The 17037-nt window shown below is 44.7% G+C and overlaps 1 protein-coding gene across 2 annotated transcripts; it reads right to left on the reverse strand.

The window, feature by feature from the left end:
* Positions 1 to 2727: 2727 nt before the first annotated feature.
* Positions 2728 to 12856, reverse strand: LOC309525035 (zinc finger protein RFP-like). 2 transcript variants are annotated; one of them, XM_082210376.1, is made up of 7 exons: positions 12604 to 12856; positions 11959 to 12054; positions 10779 to 11009; positions 9334 to 9356; positions 7659 to 7777; positions 7191 to 7223; positions 2728 to 4169 (listed from the first exon to the last, which is right to left on the reverse strand). In XM_082210376.1, the coding sequence occupies exons 1-7, from the start codon at positions 12787 to 12789 to the stop codon at positions 3652 to 3654; spliced, it is 1206 nt and encodes a 401-aa protein (XP_082066502.1). In that variant the 5' UTR covers positions 12790 to 12856; the 3' UTR covers positions 2728 to 3651. The 2 variants fall into 2 exon arrangements, with proteins under 2 accessions (XP_082066502.1, XP_082066503.1); XM_082210377.1 differs by lacking the exon at positions 7191 to 7223.
* Between the last annotated feature and the right edge of the window lie 4181 nt (positions 12857 to 17037).

The raw sequence follows: 17037 nt of genomic DNA on the forward strand, positions 1-17037 counted from the left end.
AGTGGAGACCAAAAGAGGAAGGAGAAGCAGAAAGCTGAAGAAGACCTTAGCAAATGACCAAAATTAGATAGACAGATAAGGGGCCTGAGGAACCCAAAGCCTATACCACAGCGAGTCGTCCCATTCCTGATACAGAACCTGGTACATCTAGTTCTATAGAATCTGCTTCAGTGACTGAAGCAAGAAATATTCAGATTGACCAACCAGAGAGCAGTACAAGCGCAGAAGATTCAACATCAAAATACAAACAGAATGATGTTGGGCTATGGGGTGATTTAAGCAAAGATGACATTGTATATTGGGTAGAAAAAGGTCCGTCAGAGTGTCAGCACTCAGATGGTTTATTTGAAAAGTCAGAGGTCTTTTGCAAACCAAGATAAATATTTTTCAAAGAGCTTGTTCTATCCCAAACAACTAATGGAGAAAAATACTGCAGAGAATGGTTAGTATAGTCACCAGAAACTGGTTTTGTGTGCAAGCTCTTTTCAAATTCTTCCACGCCATTATCATCAGATGGATTTTCTGATTGACGCAACACCTATTTAGTTCCAAGTCATGAAAACTCTGAAGACCATAGAACAGCTTCAGTAGCATATCTTACAAGAAGAAAACGTGGCTCAACAATTGACTGCCAACTAGCAGAACAGATACATAGTGAACGGCAGCACTGGAAACATGTTCTTGAATGAGTTGTTGCAGGCATAAGAACTCTGGCAGAGCATGGTTTACCTTCAGAGGAGATGAGGAAAGATTTGGGTCTCCCCACAATGGGAATTACATTGGATTACTTGAACTCACTGGAAGGACAGATCCTGAAGCTGAGGCTCCAATAGTTTTGCCGCATCATGAGAAGCCTCCCTGGAAAAGACCCTGATGTTGGGTTTAAATGGAGTCTTGTTCTGAGTGTGACTTTTTGGATGTGAATACAGTGGTACCTCTGGTTAAGTACTTAATTTGTTCTGGAGGTCCATACTTAACCTGAAACTGTCCTTAACCTGAAGCACCACTTTAGCTAATGGGGCCTCCCGCTGCCGATTCGCCGCCGCTGCACGTTTTCTGTTCTCATCCTGAAGCAAAGTTCTTAACCCGAGGTATTATTTCTGGGTTAGCAGAGTCTGTAACCTGAAGTGTATGTAACCTGAAGCATATATAACCTGAGGTACCACTGTATATGAACTTGTCAGACTCCTTATTAATTTTTGGGCACTGGACCAAATGGGACACTTTTGTGTCCTTCCACAGGGTGAGTGGAAGCTCACAGGGAACTTATGATGACACACAAACAAGGCCAACATCATGTAGGGGATGCAGGAAGGGGAGACAGCGCTCAGGGAGATGGGTGAGGAGGTATATTTATTCTGACATCTGCCACCACCCCGTGGGAAACGCAGGAAAAGCAGAGCAGGCTGCATCAGTCAGTAGTCGGCGGCCCTGATAGTGGAGCCAGAGTGAGTCCTGTCTGATCTTTGAGGGGTCAATTCCACAGGCATGTGTTGTTCTAGCTCTTAGTATCCCAGGAGAGAAATCAGATGCACCTGCTGCCAAAAAGATGTTCCTTGGGGGAGCACTGTGTATTTGGGGTGGGGCTCAGGAACACAGGGAAGGTGTCCTGCGTAATGTATAGGGCAGCACAGCCCATGGGCCTCTTCTGGAAGCTGCTGGAAGCTGCTGGACTGCAGCTCCCCATCCTCTCTGACCCCTGGCCATGCTGGATAGGTCAGAGGGGAGCTGGAGTCCAGCACTATCAAGAGGACAACCCCTTAGATGCCCCTGATATACAGAATCCAGCCTGTAAATAAGGAACGTTAATTTATCCACTCGAAACACATTTAACCGGAGGAAATGAGAATGTAGTTTCACAGATAAATGAAAAACAAGCTAAAATAGGTGACATAAAAGGAAAGGGGAATGGGAAGGGTGGAGGAAAGTGATACGGAAGGGGGGGCATGTCTTCTTCACCTTCTTCTTCGCTACAATATATCCATTTATTCCCAATTGTCAATGTCAAAAGGGACTAAAATCTATAAAATTCATAGAAAATCAACGTACCAATTTGCTCAATTTCTTTAGGACTCCATGACACCTCCCCTGTCCTCCATAATCCCTCAAGCAAGGTGTCAAGACCCTAATCCTGTCAAATCACTCTGCCAAGCCTTTCCTGCGGGCAATGCCAGGTGGCAGACCATGCATACATGGACCATTGTCTTCCCATCACCGGTAATCAGGATGTGCTTATCTGCGCATATCTCCAGCTCTGCATATTCCCCCCTCCCTCCTCCATATGTTAATCCTGTGTAACCCAACCTCTCCTTAATATATTCATGATGTAATCTGTGTAACCCAACCTCTCCTTAATGTATTCATGATGTAATCTGTGTAACCCAACCTCTTCTTAATGTATTCATGATGTAACTGGGATGTATTTTGCACTGTATTCTGGGACATGGAGGGAGTTTCAAAAGTTCATGTCACCCCTTTCTCGCTGTTCAATCTCGCCTTGAACCTGTTGCGCAATAAACTTGGATCTTCTGCAGTTTGCTCCTGTCTCCAGCTGAGCTCATTTTCTTCTGCAGGGACCCACGGACTTAGTCCAACGAGCTGGGTGGCAGAGTAGCCCGCACCCAGATTTTACCGTTACAAAAGGAACAAGCTCAGGTACTGTAGCAAGGATCTAAGGAATACCTGTTGCCCATTCAAAATATGCTCAAGAATCGACAGACGCGGCAGTGGAGAAAAAGAAAGTAAAAATTTATTGCTGAGCGATAAAGACCCAGTGGGATGTTTTCCAGAGCCTGGGCCCAGAGCCCTGGGGCTTTGGGTTTATATACCTTGTTCCAAAAAGCATTAAACATTACATATTCATATATTGCAGCAAAATCAAAGTAATGAACAGGGGCGAAGCCCTTCCTATGTCCAAGCAAATAAGGAACGTTAATGCATCCACACGAAAGACATAGAACTGGGCTGAAGCCCCACTCAATGGAAGGAGGTTTATTTCTGTCAAAATATGGAGATGGAGAGGCTGTATTTGCAGAGGGCATTTGAAGCTGACACCTTGTTCAATTTCATTTTCATTTTCTTCCCATCTAAGGTCTCCAGAGCAAGGAACTATCCTGCCTGACGTAGGTAAAGGGGTTCATTTTTCAGTCATCTATTAATCCAATGATGCATGAATTTTAACAGCTGCATGAGGTCTTGTGGGGAGAGGAAGGTTTCCTAGAATTGCAGAATTGAGGGTCATCTAGTCCCACCCCTGCAGTGCAGGAAACTTTTGCCCCTCGTGGGACTCAAACCCACATCCCTGGGGTTAAGAGTCTCATGCTCTGCCAAATCAGACATCTCAAAAGGAAAAGAAGATTGAAGGTAAGGGAGTCCCTTTGAGGAGAAGATTATTTATTAGGACTCCTAAAAGTGTGAATGTCTCTCTAAGACGAGAGCTGCAGAGGGAATTCTGGGAAAAGGAAGGAAAATGCAAAGCAAGAACAACCCATTTTTGTTTGGTTATTTCTGCTGATTTTGACTGGAATGAATCCTCTCAAAGGGCCCTTGGAAAACTGCCCAACCTGCTCTTGGCGGGTGAATGGTTTTTATGTCAGTCACTCTGGTCTGGAGAGAAACTCCTGCTGGGACTGAGAGGCAGATTTAGTCTCCTCAGGAGATAATGAGGTGGGCTTTGTTATCCAATAGACGAAAGTAAGGGAGGAGGGTCTCTCCAGAGAACGAGGCTCCTGAGAACGTGTAGAGTTTGGCTCCTGAGTCAGCGTCAGAAAAAGACACACGTCCCCCTTCATGGTCCAGAGTCACCCGGATCCTCCTGGGCTCCTCCCTCAGGGACAGAGGAGAGGAATCAGGGGAGGTGCAGGCCAAGTAATACCCTCCCCACTTCCCCACAGCCCAGATCCCTCTCTCAGGACTGAAGGGGAAGATGCCCTTTCTCTCCACAGACTTCCTGGCAACCCCCACAGACCACCATCTCCCACTTCCCACGGTGACTTCCCAGAAATGTCTGCCTGCTGTGAATCCCTCACGTCCCAACACACAAGTCCAGTCACTGAATCTCTCAGGATTATCAGGCAGGGCTTGAGGGTTGTCTCCCCATCTCACACTTTTCCCATCCTCGGACAGGATGAGTTTGGGATGGGCTGTGTCTGGATCCAGAGTGACATTTGCTGTTGGGGAGAAGATGAGGGAAAGAGAAGATTAGGCAGAGTCAGCCGAGAGACAGAAACGGACATCCTGATAAATGAATAAAAAACACCCAAAAAACCCAGATTCCCATTCAGATCAAGGGGATTTCTTTGCATCACATGCAAGACTGAGACTCCTCCTTGCAGACTCTCATCAGAATACATAGATTCTTTGGTGGTTTTTAAATCAGTTTCCTTTGCTTTCTTATACAGTGGTGCCTCGCAAGACGAAATTAATTCATTCTGCGAGCTTTTTCGTCTTGCGAGTCTTTTCGTCTTGCGAAGCACGGTTTCCCATAGGGTATTAACGGTTTTAAGAAAAAGGAAACAAACTTGCAAGACGTTTTCGTTTTTCATCTTGCGAAGCAAGCCCATAGGGAAATTTGTCTTGCGAAGCCTCAAAAAACAAAAAACTCTTTCGTCTTGCGCGTTTTTCGTCTTGCGAGGTACCACTGTATTTGATGTGTATTGTTCCTGCCTTCCTCTCAACCCAGGCATTTTCTAAGGAGAAAAATCACCCAGTAAACCTTTTACTCAGCTCTTCTGTGCTATGTAAGGGGGAAGAGGGGAGAACTGGAGGAGGCAGGAGGGGAGAGAAGCTGATTTCCTCTGACAGTCTCTGGGAATTGGCCTTTGGGGACCTCTGGGTTGGGCTGGGAGATGAGGACCCCCCTGTTCTAATAAATAATAATAATAATAATTGTTGTGACGTGGGGTTTGTGATTTCAGCTCTCTTGATATAACATGCTGGAGACAGTTCTCTAGTAACACTTCTTTATTAAAGCAACAAGACTAAAGACTGGGGAGAGGAAAGCTACATTTATAGGGACAGGGAACTAGCAAGAAAGGATACATTTTGGAGGGAACAATATCAGGCAATCACAGTCCTGCCTTTTGGAGGGAACCAATAAGACAGAGGATCCAAATACAGCAGCTTAAATGAACCAATAGTAGCTGTACCCTCTGGAACCAAAAGGCAGTTACTTTACCCTAATGCAAATACAGACAATCATAATACAGATATAAAATCCTTTGACTCAATACACAACAACAACAACAACAACAACAACAATATATTTGCATACTGCACTTCATCTATAGAACAATTTATTGATCTATAGAACAATTTATTAAACTGTTTAACGTCTGCATATGGACTCTCCTTAAGGGCAGAGGGATGTTAACTCTTGCCCTCCCGGACTCCTTCTCCAAGATCGTGTAGCTGAGCCAGCGTCCTTTTAGTTCAGCCACAAGAGAAGGGATTTTGCTAGCTTAAGATGCTGCTCTGTCACGATTCTCTGCTGCAGATTAGTTTAGCTGGGTGCCTTAGATCTGAGTCTAACACACTAGAAAACTTTTCATGGGTTACTGCAAACCAAAAAAACAAACAAAAAAAACTTGGGATATTCTGCCAAATTTGAAAAATTTGCCCTTGCAGAAATTTTAATCCTGAAAAAAGAAAACGTATCCAGGGAAAAGAGGACATGTGGCAACCGGGCCTGAAAAAGGTGACACGGAAAAGCAACCCAACTCTCTCTAGGCAGAAATAAAACTCTTCCCTCCTCCAGCTCATCCTTCTGGGTAATTTATCTCTCCCCCTTCTGCACCTTCAAGTCCACCCTCTCTGCGTTTGTGGTACAAACAGCAGGGCTAGAGTCTAGCTGTGGATGGTTCTCAACATACAGAAGAGACTCTTGACCCCCCATGAAACTCTAGTCCCCACCCCTCCTGTGAATTGGGGTCTCCATGTGAAATTTATCTCCCTGAAGATTTCTGAATGACTGAACATCTGAGGAACCAAAAGGACAGGCTTAACAGGCCACAATGCAATAGCTCAAAGAAAATCTTTTTACAAAACATCACCATAACATAGCATCTCTTGTTTCCTTATATCAAGCAAAAGATGAAATCATAGAACAAAGAATTGCAAAGACAACAACTGTAGGCCTAAGGAATTAAAACAACTAACGTGTTTAGCTGTGATTCCTGCATTTAAGGGGGCTGGACTAGATGATCCTTGGGATCCTCTCAAACTCTACTATTCCATGATTCCATGGGAATATCAGAAATAGTAAACCATTCTAGAAAATGGCCAAATTAATCATTCAAAATCCACGAATGAAATGGGGCTCTGGACTGGAGGGCTGGAGGAAGGTTTAACATCTGCCCCAAGTGAACTGGTGGGAAGAAGATGTTGAAACTGGAATTTCCAAGCATTGACAAACCAGATTGCAGAGGAAGAAGCTGCAGAGCTTTGCACTGTACTTCCAAGGGTCTCGTGCAATGGGAAGTCCTCCTTCATGGAATGGGGCTGATCTCATAAGAACTGTGGGAACTCTGAGGAGATGGGGATGGCTGAAGCATGAGAAATGGCTGGTGAGGTTGAAACTGAGGAAGAGGCGGCTCAGGCCTTGCTCTGCTGCTGGGAGACCAGCCAGCCTGGGCAGGAGGTGGAGGAGGGACTGGGTGCTTGCGGGTGCCCTTTGTAACACACTTCATGAGGGGGAAATCCAAGCAAATCTCGAGAAGCCCCAAAAGAACCTCTCCAGATTGTGTGGAGGGAAAACAAAATGCAAGGGAGATTCCTTATCCATGAGAACTCGACAGGATGGACATTGGACTGACCCTGCAGCATCCTCCTTAGGAGATTTTGTAACATATCCTAAGGCTACGAGGCTTTTCCCTACAAATAACAGTATATAGATTTTAGGAAAGAAAGCAAAATCTATAAAATTGAGGGTGAAACTGGGATACTAGTCTATAGGCAGGAATGGAACTCAGACTGGTGTGCAGGTTGTTTGCAGGGACAAACTCTGCCCCCAATCCAAGCCTTCAAACCCCTTCCAGTTCGTTCATGGGACAGACAAAGAACCCAAACAGAGGACTGTTTCCCAGAGCTACGCCATTGATGGGGGTCCCAAAGTCTGCAGAACAGACGGTTCAACACCCATGAATATCAGTCCCCATCCCTCCTGTGAAATTGTTCCTCCCCTGGAAATTTACCTTTCTGTATCTGTTTTCTGTATAACAGAGCATCTGAGGAAGCAAAAAGATACAAAGTGTAAGGGCAACACTCTTCCACCAGAAATAAATCTCCATACAAAAGTAACCCTTCATAACGTGGCATCCTTGAATTGACTCCATTCAGAGCAGAAGAACCTCCAAAAGGACAAGCCCAGATTGTGCAGACAGGGAACCACAAAGAAAAGGAGGTTTCGTATAACTGTAAACAGATGCACATGGGAGGAAAAAATCCTGACTTTGCTCTACACTCTGGTTCAGGCTTTCTTTACAGGATCCAGCGTCACAATATACATGGGCCATTCTGGGGGACAGGAAAGGAAGGCTGGAGCACCAAGAAGGAAGGTATCCTGGGGTTACTCAATTCCATGCAATAAGAGCCTGGCATGTCCAGTTCTGAAGAAGTAACAGAATTCCCAGTGTGAAATCCTGGCAGCCAGTTTTCATTACCTTTCCATTGTTTCATTGCATCCTCCACAAGGTGATTTAGATCACAGGATTCCAAGATCCTGTTCCTCAGCTCTGGAGGGAAAGGCAGTGGCTTCTCTGGACTCTCTCTTTTCTCATACCTGGTGAAAAGAAAAACAATGTCAGCGCATTCAAACCCACAATTTCTGTTAAAGGAAAAGAAAGGAATTGAGAGGAGGAAGCCGGCTGTGGAAGCAGCAGATGTTGGGATTTTAGTTTCCCACCAGCTGCGAGCAGCAGCTACATTGTTGTCATCATGTGATGTCTCTGAGCGTGGGACAGGAAGTCTCAGCCAGCTCTCATGTAACTGGAGAGTTACTCAGAGTTCCTTTCACTTCCGAGTTGAAGTGTGAGTCAAGTCAGAGACTCTTGCTCTTGCTGCTCAGGAGAGCAGTCATGCTTGTAAGAGCTGCTTGTACAGTCTGAATAAAGTAGTGACTAGACTACAGACTTTCTCTTTCTTCTGTGATGGGATGCCAGAAGATTAGTGTGCTCCTCTCAGGAGGGAGGGGTTGCTTATTGCCAGTCTCTCTGGACTGAGGGAGGATTCCAGCCAGAGAGTGACCACCGGAGAGAAGCCCCGTGTCTTGGGAAGTTGGCACCCTTCCCGGGGGCGTTTTTCCAACAGCAGAACCATATGGTATCAAGGGGCAGGAATTGTCTGAGGGTGATGACAGCACAGCACACATTTCCTTTCTCTAGATGTCCCCAGAGAAGGGGTGAGGAAGAAAAAGAGATTCACTTCTTTTGGGAAACAAGAAATATTCCTTAAAACCTCTACTCTGAACCCGGGTGACACCTTGAATTGAAATACTGCAGCCGGAATATGGTCAGAAAATAGCCAATTCCTGCTCCTTGGTGAGAAATCGCCCCCTCCCTAGGGGCTCTATGGGTCAGGAGTTTGCTTGGGACAGGGTGGGGTGGCTGGCATAGTGTTTTCTGCAGAGTGACTGAACTGGTCAGTCTAGAAGGAAACAAGGAAGGCAGGCACGTCCAACTCCCAAGAGACTGCGATCTACTCACAGAAGACCGACTGTGATCTACCCATTGTCATTGCCAGGAGTTGTTGAGTTTTTAGGGGGGGAGGGTTGGCCAAAGTTGTTGACCTTTTCGGGGGGATCTAAAAGGAATACTAAAAGGATCGCGATCGACCTGTTGGACATGCCTGAACTAAGACAATAATTGCTCCCAGGAATGTCACTTGGCCTTGTTGTGTGTGCCAGTAAAACAGCCTTCTCTTAGTGACACTTGAGTATACAGTACTCAGAATATTTGTTTCTGGAGTTTGGGGGTCTCTTGCTTTGATATATTAGATAACCTCTGCTCTAGAATCAGATGATTGCAGAAATTGAGACAGAACTTCCACAGGTGGACAACCAAATCAAATGATTCATCAAAAGGACATTCAGGCCAAAACAAAACAAATTATACACATTGCAAAAGTAAAACCAAACCTCACAAAGGAAATGGCGCTAATTAGTTGGGGAGAATTGGGGGGCTACAAGTTCAGAAGAGGGGGTTCTACCTTTACCTGTGAGGTGTTGCAGGGAGTGAGTCCCACAGTCTCCCCCCTGCAGCCCCTGGAGGGCCATGTCTGAGGTTCCTGCATCTCAGCTTCAAAGAGTGATGCTAATGGAAATGAGCCAGATCCACTTACCTCTGCAAGGTCCTTCTCACATCCTAGAGGGGAAAAGAGAAGGGAATTCACTGCACACCACAGGCCACACTAGGAAGACCCCCTCAGACCCTGGCCTTCGGAAGTCAGTCTGCCTGGCACATGCCAAGGTTTTGGGTAGGGATGGCTGAATCAGCCAGTTTTCATTTCTGACAGCTTTTGTTTTTCCAATCTGAAATTATGATTTTTTTCCAGTATCAAGTTCTCCACATTTCCACATCAGTTTGCAATTCTTGTTTAAAATCCTTATGAAAATCCACCAGCATTTAAGGGAATCTCACATTTATGGATTCAATAGAAGATTCCAACCCATCTCATTTCGTAGATTATAATTTATTAACTTTAATCCAGTTTGCATTGTGCAATTCAGACGTAAGTAAGCCTACAGGATAATCCTACCAGGGCACTGTCCCAAATTGTCTTCGATAGAAGTTCCCAAATTTCAAATTCTACTTTTCAACTGGAAATTTAAAAAGCACCTGCAGCATAAAATGCCTCCAAAGGGGTAATAAAACAGCTCAGTGTTTCTTTGGGCTCATCCACACTTCTGCTTTTCCTGTGCTCAGAAAACACAGGTCCAAAGGGTTTTGCCTTTGCCCTGCCGCTTTCCCTCAGGAAAAACCTGCTCCTTGGTGCAACATCAAAGCAAACGTCAATCCAGAGAAAACCAAGCTGATGTTTGCTCTAATTCAGCAGTAAACAGCCGGTTTTCCTGGAGGAAAGGGGTGGGACAAGCAGGCAGTCTGGATGAGTCCCTCTGTCTTGCTCTTTGGTCACTGTGACTGAGCACCATTTTGGGCTGATCTGGATCCACTGTGAAGGGGAACAACCCAGACATCATGGAGGGTGTTATGTACTGAAGTTCTCACCCTGGGCCAGCAGGGGGATACTGTAGTTAGTTATGCAAATGAAGGATCGAAAGTGACGTTCAGTGATTGGATAGTTTTAGAAAATGGCAACAGTTACATTGTTCTGGAGCTCTATATAAGCAGGCTGACTGAGCTCCTCAGTCAGTTCTGTTCCAGCTTACAAATAAAGAGCTGCTTTGGAAGAATCGCTGTGTCGTCTGATATGTTCGCCCACAACTTAACAGAGGGAATGGGAAGAGAAGCTTGGCCAAGAGACTGGCTCATGTCAGAAGGAGGCCTGAATCCTTGGTGAAGCCCCTCAAAGGGCAGGAAGGCAGCATTGCCAAGATGGAAGAGCAGAAGATCATCTCCCGTTCCATCATGAACACAGAATAATCTCTAGTCTGCATTCAGGTGAGTTAAGCATCCCAGGTCTCTTGGGTCTTCCTGTCCATTACAAACCTGACCAGAGGCTCCATCAACTCAGCCCCTGCACTCCTTGCATACATGAAAGGGGCACATAAAGGATTGGAGGCAGCCTTTTCCTGGATCCTTGGGCTGTTCTTGCCACCATCTTACCTGCAGGAGTTCAGTCGCTGGCTGCTGACCCTTTTCCTCCATCTCCTGAATGATCCTCTCAAGAGAGGAGAGTTTCCTGGAGAGTCTGGTCAGCTGCTCATCCCTTCTCCCTGCAATCTCCTTCTCCACCTCTTCCACATGATTCAGCAGACGTTTCTCTTGTTCTTCCAGGAACTGGCGCAGTTCTTTGAACATTTCCACAGTCTTCAGCCTCTCTGTTTCTGTTAATTTCTGCAAGAAAAGAGGAGGTCTGAGTGTGGAAGGTGTTCAGCCTTCAAAACATCAGGAAGAACATAATGGGAATTCCACAGGGAGGGCAATTCTGATTTTTCAGAGACATGAAACCTCAAGCGGCTAAAGAAGTAAACCTTTATTTTGAGGGGAGGCCCTCCCCATTGCTGTTTCTGTTGACTTCTGTTTTGTAGAGGGCTACAGCCTAAAGGAAGGAGCATTTTTTTTTAGCCATGGATATTCCCTGCATATTTTGGGGCATAGCATTGTTCAGAGAACATTCATGGACATAAAACACTCCTCAGTTTAGACTGGGGCCATTTAGGTGTAGGAAGGCAAGAGTAACAGAGGAGAACAAAGTATAGAGTTCATCCCCATCGCTCCCCCGTTTTCTTTAAAGGTTCAAAATGGCCTCAGTTTCCTAAAAATGAACAAGAGCGCACATTTAGAAAGACAATTCTTTAGTAATATTTTTGGTAAATCAGGATTTGTATTGAATTCCTTCTACCCTTTCAGCTCCCAAGTCCCCAGGCTTCTCCTTGACTGCTATTCACATAATAAATGACAAGGGGAAATAAACTCAATTTAGCGGCATTCAAAGGTAAACTTACCTAATTTGCTATTGCTAAAAAAATATGGAGACCAAAACAGAGCAATCCTTTGAAATTCACACCTCTGAATTTTTCAAGGTTGACCCAGCCAGGTTATGTTCTCAAAATATGTATTCATGAGGGTAAAGTAGAGATCAAAATATTTATACTAGGAGGTAGCTATCCTAACATCTTATTCATTTTCAGAATAATAAATTAATAAACAGACTGATATGGAGAAATGAGAAATGGGGAGAAGCTGAAATGGGCAGATTTCCCCATCCCTCCTCAGTCCTGACTCGACTCTTCAAGTGCTTCTTCCCTCACTATCTGTAACTAGCAAGAATAGAGACACTTACCAGGAGGTCTTTGCATTCCTTGTCCAGGGCTGCTTGATGTGCCAGAATTTCCTCTCTCTCTTTCCTCAGAATCTCCAGGCGGCGACAGATCTCTCCCTAAAGAGAAAAGGAAAAACTCAGGTTTGATTGAGACACACAGAGAGGAGGTGAACAGTATGCTGGCTTCTTGCGCCCAGTGGTCTTGCTATAATAGCAAAGTAGTTTACTGAAGGAAATAAAAGTCCAGAGGTTTTCAACCTGTTTGGGTCCATGGCTCCCTGGACCAGCTACCTTTTTTCTGTGCCAGCCCTGTGGGGCTCAGGGACCCAGTTAGGTCACCCCTTGCTTACAGACTTCGATCTAGTCTTTGCAGATGCTACTCAGGGATATCAAGGGAGATCCCTTTGTCCCCCTGGAAGAGAGAAAGACTTCAACTCCCTCTTCTCAGTCATCCCATTTCTACTTTGGACCTGAGTATTAAAAAGGAAACCTCCCAAGAAGACTCCACTGCTATTTCTCCACATCAAGATTAATAATAATAATAATAATAATAATAATAATAATAATAATAATGAATTATTTGTATCCTGCCCATCTGGCTGGGTCTCCCCAGCCACTCTGGGCGACTTCCAACAAAGATTAAAAATACATTAAATGATCTCCTACCTTGTATTCCTCAGAAGCCTCCTCCAGAGGAATCACCTTGTGATTTTCATGTTCCTTTGATCTGTCACACACCAGGCAGATGGGGGCTTCGTGGACTTTGCAAAAGAGTTTCAGGGGCTCCTGGTGATCCTCGCAGACTCCTCCTTTCCCTCCTTCCTCCTTTCCCTCTTGAAGGCTGAGATTCATGGCTATTTCTATGAAGTTTGCCAGTTGCCGGTTGGAAATGAGGCTTCTTTTCTGGACTCTTTCCTGAGTTAAGTTTTGTTTTCTCAGTTTTCAGCCACTGGGCGTTTCCTTTATGGGAAATGACTTAGAATCTCAGTGACCACGTGATCTTCATTTTTATTTTTTTAAAATGTCTCCTGGTCTTTGGAGTTGCTGAATATTTTCTCAAGTAGCAGCAAATGCTGCTTCCCCATTTTGATAGCTTCCCATGCTTTTCATTACACACCCACACAAACCTAGTAAGTTGTGGTATTCATACCGTAACATTTTCATTCGTAGGCTTCCTTGTCATTTTTGAATTGGAGAAAATCTGCTGCTGCCCTAAATGGATAGCAAACGGGACTTGATTCCATGAAGAAAACTCCAAAAAGTCTTGTTGCTAATTTTAACTTAATTCAGTATCCCTGCCAAGAAAACTCCATGGACAAAGACAACAGGCATATAAAAGTTATGACACTGGAAGATGAGCCCCTCAGGTCGGAAGGCGTCCAACATGCTACTGAGGAAGAGCGGAGGACAAGTAGATTCAGAGCTGATGAAGCGGCTGGGCCAAAGCCGAAAGGACGCTCAGTTGCGGATATGCCTGGAAGCGAAAGGAAAGTCCAATGCTGTAAAGAAAAATATTGAATAGGAACCTGGAATGTAAGAACCATGAACCTGGGTAACTTGTATGTGGTCAAAAATGAGATGGCAAGAATAAATATTGACATCCTGGGCATCAGTGAGCTAAAATGGACGGGAATGGGCGAATTCAGTTCGGATGACCATCATATCTACTACTGTGGGCAAGAAGCCCGTAAAAGAAATGGAGTGGCCCTCATAGCTGTACTGGGATGCAATCTCAAAAATGATAGAATGATCTCGATACGAATCCAACGCAGACCTTTTAACATCACAGTAATCCAACTACTGGTGCTGAAGAAACTGAAATTGACCAATTCTATGAAGACTTACAACACCTTATAGAAATGACACCAAAGAAGGATGTTCTTCTCATTATAGGGGATTGGAATGCTAAAGTAGGGAATCAAGAGATAAAAGGAACAACTGGCAAGTTTGGCCTTGGAGATCAAAACGAAGCAGGGCAAAGGCTAATAGAGTTCTGTCAAGAGAACAAGCTGGTCATCACAAACACTCTTTTCCAATAACACAAGAGACGTCTCTACACATGGACATCCCCAGATGGGCAGCATCGAAATCAGATTGATTATATTCTCTGCAGCCAAAGATGGAGAAGCTCTATACAGTCAGCAAAAACAAGACCTGGAGCTGACTGTGGCTCAGATCATCAGCTCCTTATAGCAAATGTGACTCATTTTCCTTATAGACATGTGACTCATTCTCCTTATAAGTAGCAGCCATTTTCTCTCACTGTTCTCTGTAAGATTTCAGTCAGAGTCAGTCTGCCTCAGTTCTGAGCAGAGTCAGTATGTAATCTCAGTCAAACTGTTTGGAACCAGGTTGTTTATGAAGAAGTTTCCAGTTTACCTTGGGTTAAATGTGCTTCAGGTTGAGAGCATTCGGGTTGTGTTCCACGGCGACCCAGAAGTAACGGAACGTGTTACTTCCAGGTTTCGCCGCTCGCACATGCGCTGTTGGTCAAAATGACATCATGTGCATGCGAGGAAGTGGCGAATCGCGACCTGCGCACACACAGACGCGCAGTTGTGCGTTGCGTTCGCTTCAGGATGCGAACGGGGCTCCGGAACAAATCCCGTTCGCATGCTGACGTACCACTTTACTCAGTAAAGCTCTTATTCTTTCACTTAAAAACTCTGCATTATTAATTTACGCTGCAGGACTAAGTGTATGAATCTTATGCCTACTGATTGATTTAATGTAATACGTAATTTATTTATTTTGATCCCATTATAAAATTACTTTTGAAAAATATTCATCTTTATTATTTCGTAGGCCTATATTATGATTTACTAGTGCAATTCCCTATTACCCCCACTTGCTACTATAATGGTAAATACAAATATTATAATTATATTAAGTATTTTACGTACAGTTTCTAAAATGTCAACCAGAAGTTACAAAAGTGGAGACCAAAAGAGGAAGGAGAAGCAGAAAGCTGAAGAAGACCTTAGCAAATGACCAAAATTAGATAGACAGATAAGGGGCCTGAGGAACCCAAAGCCTATACTACAGCGAGTCGTCCCATTCCTGATACAGAACCTGGTACATCTAGTTCTATAGAATCTGCTTCAATGACTGAAGCAAGAAATATTCAGATTGACCAACCAGAAAGTAGTACAAGCGCAGAAGATTTAACATCAAAATACAAACAGAATGGTGTTGGGCTATGGGGTGATTTAAGCAAAGATGACATTGTATATTGGGTAGAAAAAGGTCCGTCAGAGTGTCAGCACTCAGATGGTTTATTTGAAAAGTCAGAGGTCTTTTGCAAACAAAGACAGATATTTTTCAATGAGCTTGTTCTATCCCAAACGACTAATGGCGAAAAATACTGCAGAGAATGGTTAGTATATTCTCACAAACCATATAAAATAATTTGGAAATGGAGGATCAGGTGTCACATCCTACCTTTCTAAAACAATATGTGATGAATTTACCCAAATGATGGCATTTAAAGTAAGAGGATCAATTTTAGAGGATTTAAAAACTGCAGAGTACTTCAGTTTATCTGTCCTGTCCCATGTTGATCAGCTCACTGTTATTATAAGGTATGTCTCACCAGATGATGGGCTCCCTAATGAACATTTTCTAACCTTCCTAGAGATGGGTAGCCTGTTAGGATTCTTGCTCCATGTTTGCAATCATGGGATTGTTGTCTATCACACGACGGTGTATGTTTTCATTCCACAGTGTGGGAAGTGACGGAGACAGGATGTTTTGTACTACTGTGTTCCGTGATGTGGGACTATTGTCCTTTGTTGGCAAACTATGGCCCGGGGGCCGGATGCACCCCCCCCCGGCTCATAAATCCGGCCCACGTCGCAAAGCCGGAACCCGCCGTGAAGCCAAGACTCCTGGTGATGGCGACAGGAGGAAGAGGCTGAGCGGCGGCAGCTCTGCCACTCAAACACCTGGTTTACCTCAGCAGCGTTTGATTGGCAGAGACGTCCCCGCTCCGCGCTGAGGTAAACCAGGCGCAGGTTTGATTGATCACCGGGAGTCTTGGCCTCTTCCCAGGGAATTGTGGCTCTCGGAAGGGAACAGGGGTGCCGCATAACAACCCTCAGCACTGATAACGGAAAAATACCAGGAAGAATTTTAGCCAGTGCAAATTCTCCCTGCAATCCAAAGACCCGCATGGATCTCCGGGAATCCTTGAGCAGCCAGTAGGCCTGATATTTATTGAACAATACCGTTGCAACAGCATCCCCTCGATGCTGCCCAAAAGAGAGCTCACCCTGAACAATGGTGTGTTTGGGGTTACACCCCTTCTGTTTTGGGCAGTCCCTTGTCAGGGTGCCTCCTCGAAACATCAGACATTTGTCACAAGGTAAGATGGCACAACAGGTGACTGCATTGCTTTAAAATTCCAGTTTGTATCTGGACTGGATTTGACTTGACTCTGCCTATGTCTTGCTGTTTCCAAATATATGTAATTGGCTTTTAATTGCATCCAGATATGCAATTTTAAAGCTGTTTTTATATACACAATCATTTTGTATATGTTTTTGTGGCATGTTTAATCAGGAACGCCTCGTGGGAAGAGATCCATTAAACAAATAATAATCAAGTGGCCCTCAGTCCAATTTCATGTGGCCCTCAGCTTCATGTTGGTGAGAAGGAGGGGGAGATAAGGTAAAGACAAAGGAGAAAGGGGGCTTATCCACCAGCCCCCTACCCACCCCTTTGACGTCAACGCACCCACTTTCGATTCTGGACCCACCCACCTCAAGAACATGGCTCCCCCACCCTAAAAGGATGTCCACCACTTAGTTCCCCTCAGATGTGTAAAACCTCGGACCATCAATAAAGGAGCAGCAGAAATCAGGTGTAGGGAACTTTTGGTCCTCCAGATGCTGCTGAACTACAGTTCCCATTGGCCACAGCCAGCATGGCCAAGGGCTGATGGGAGTTCAGCAACTGCCGGAGGGCCAAATGTTTGTCCTCCCACCATCTGTGTCAATGATCCTTCTAGACTCCAGACCTAATTTTGGTGAACGCTGAAGACACACCTTTTTGCCCTGGCTTTTGGCGCCTGTATATTTTAAAGACCCGTCTGTATATTTT

Source organism: Podarcis vaucheri (genome assembly GCF_965113315.1).
Source record: "Podarcis vaucheri genome assembly, chromosome: 2".
In the NCBI taxonomy this organism is placed as follows: Eukaryota; Metazoa; Chordata; class Lepidosauria; order Squamata; family Lacertidae; genus Podarcis; species Podarcis vaucheri.

Excerpts from the sequence above, each read along its gene's own strand:
- LOC309525035 (XM_082210376.1), bottom strand. The coding sequence starts at position 12,789 with ATGAATCTCAGCCTTCAAGAGGGAAAGGAGGAAGGAGGGAAAGGAGGA. Across the intron at positions 12,055-12,603 it reads AGGCTTCTGAGGAATACAAG|GGAGAGATCTGTCGCCGCCT; the intron begins GTAGGAGATCAT and ends TTTTCTCTTTAG. Across the intron at positions 7,778-9,333 it reads GTGAGAAGGACCTTGCAGAG|GTATGAGAAAAGAGAGAGTC; the intron begins GTAAGTGGATCT and ends TCTTTTCACCAG.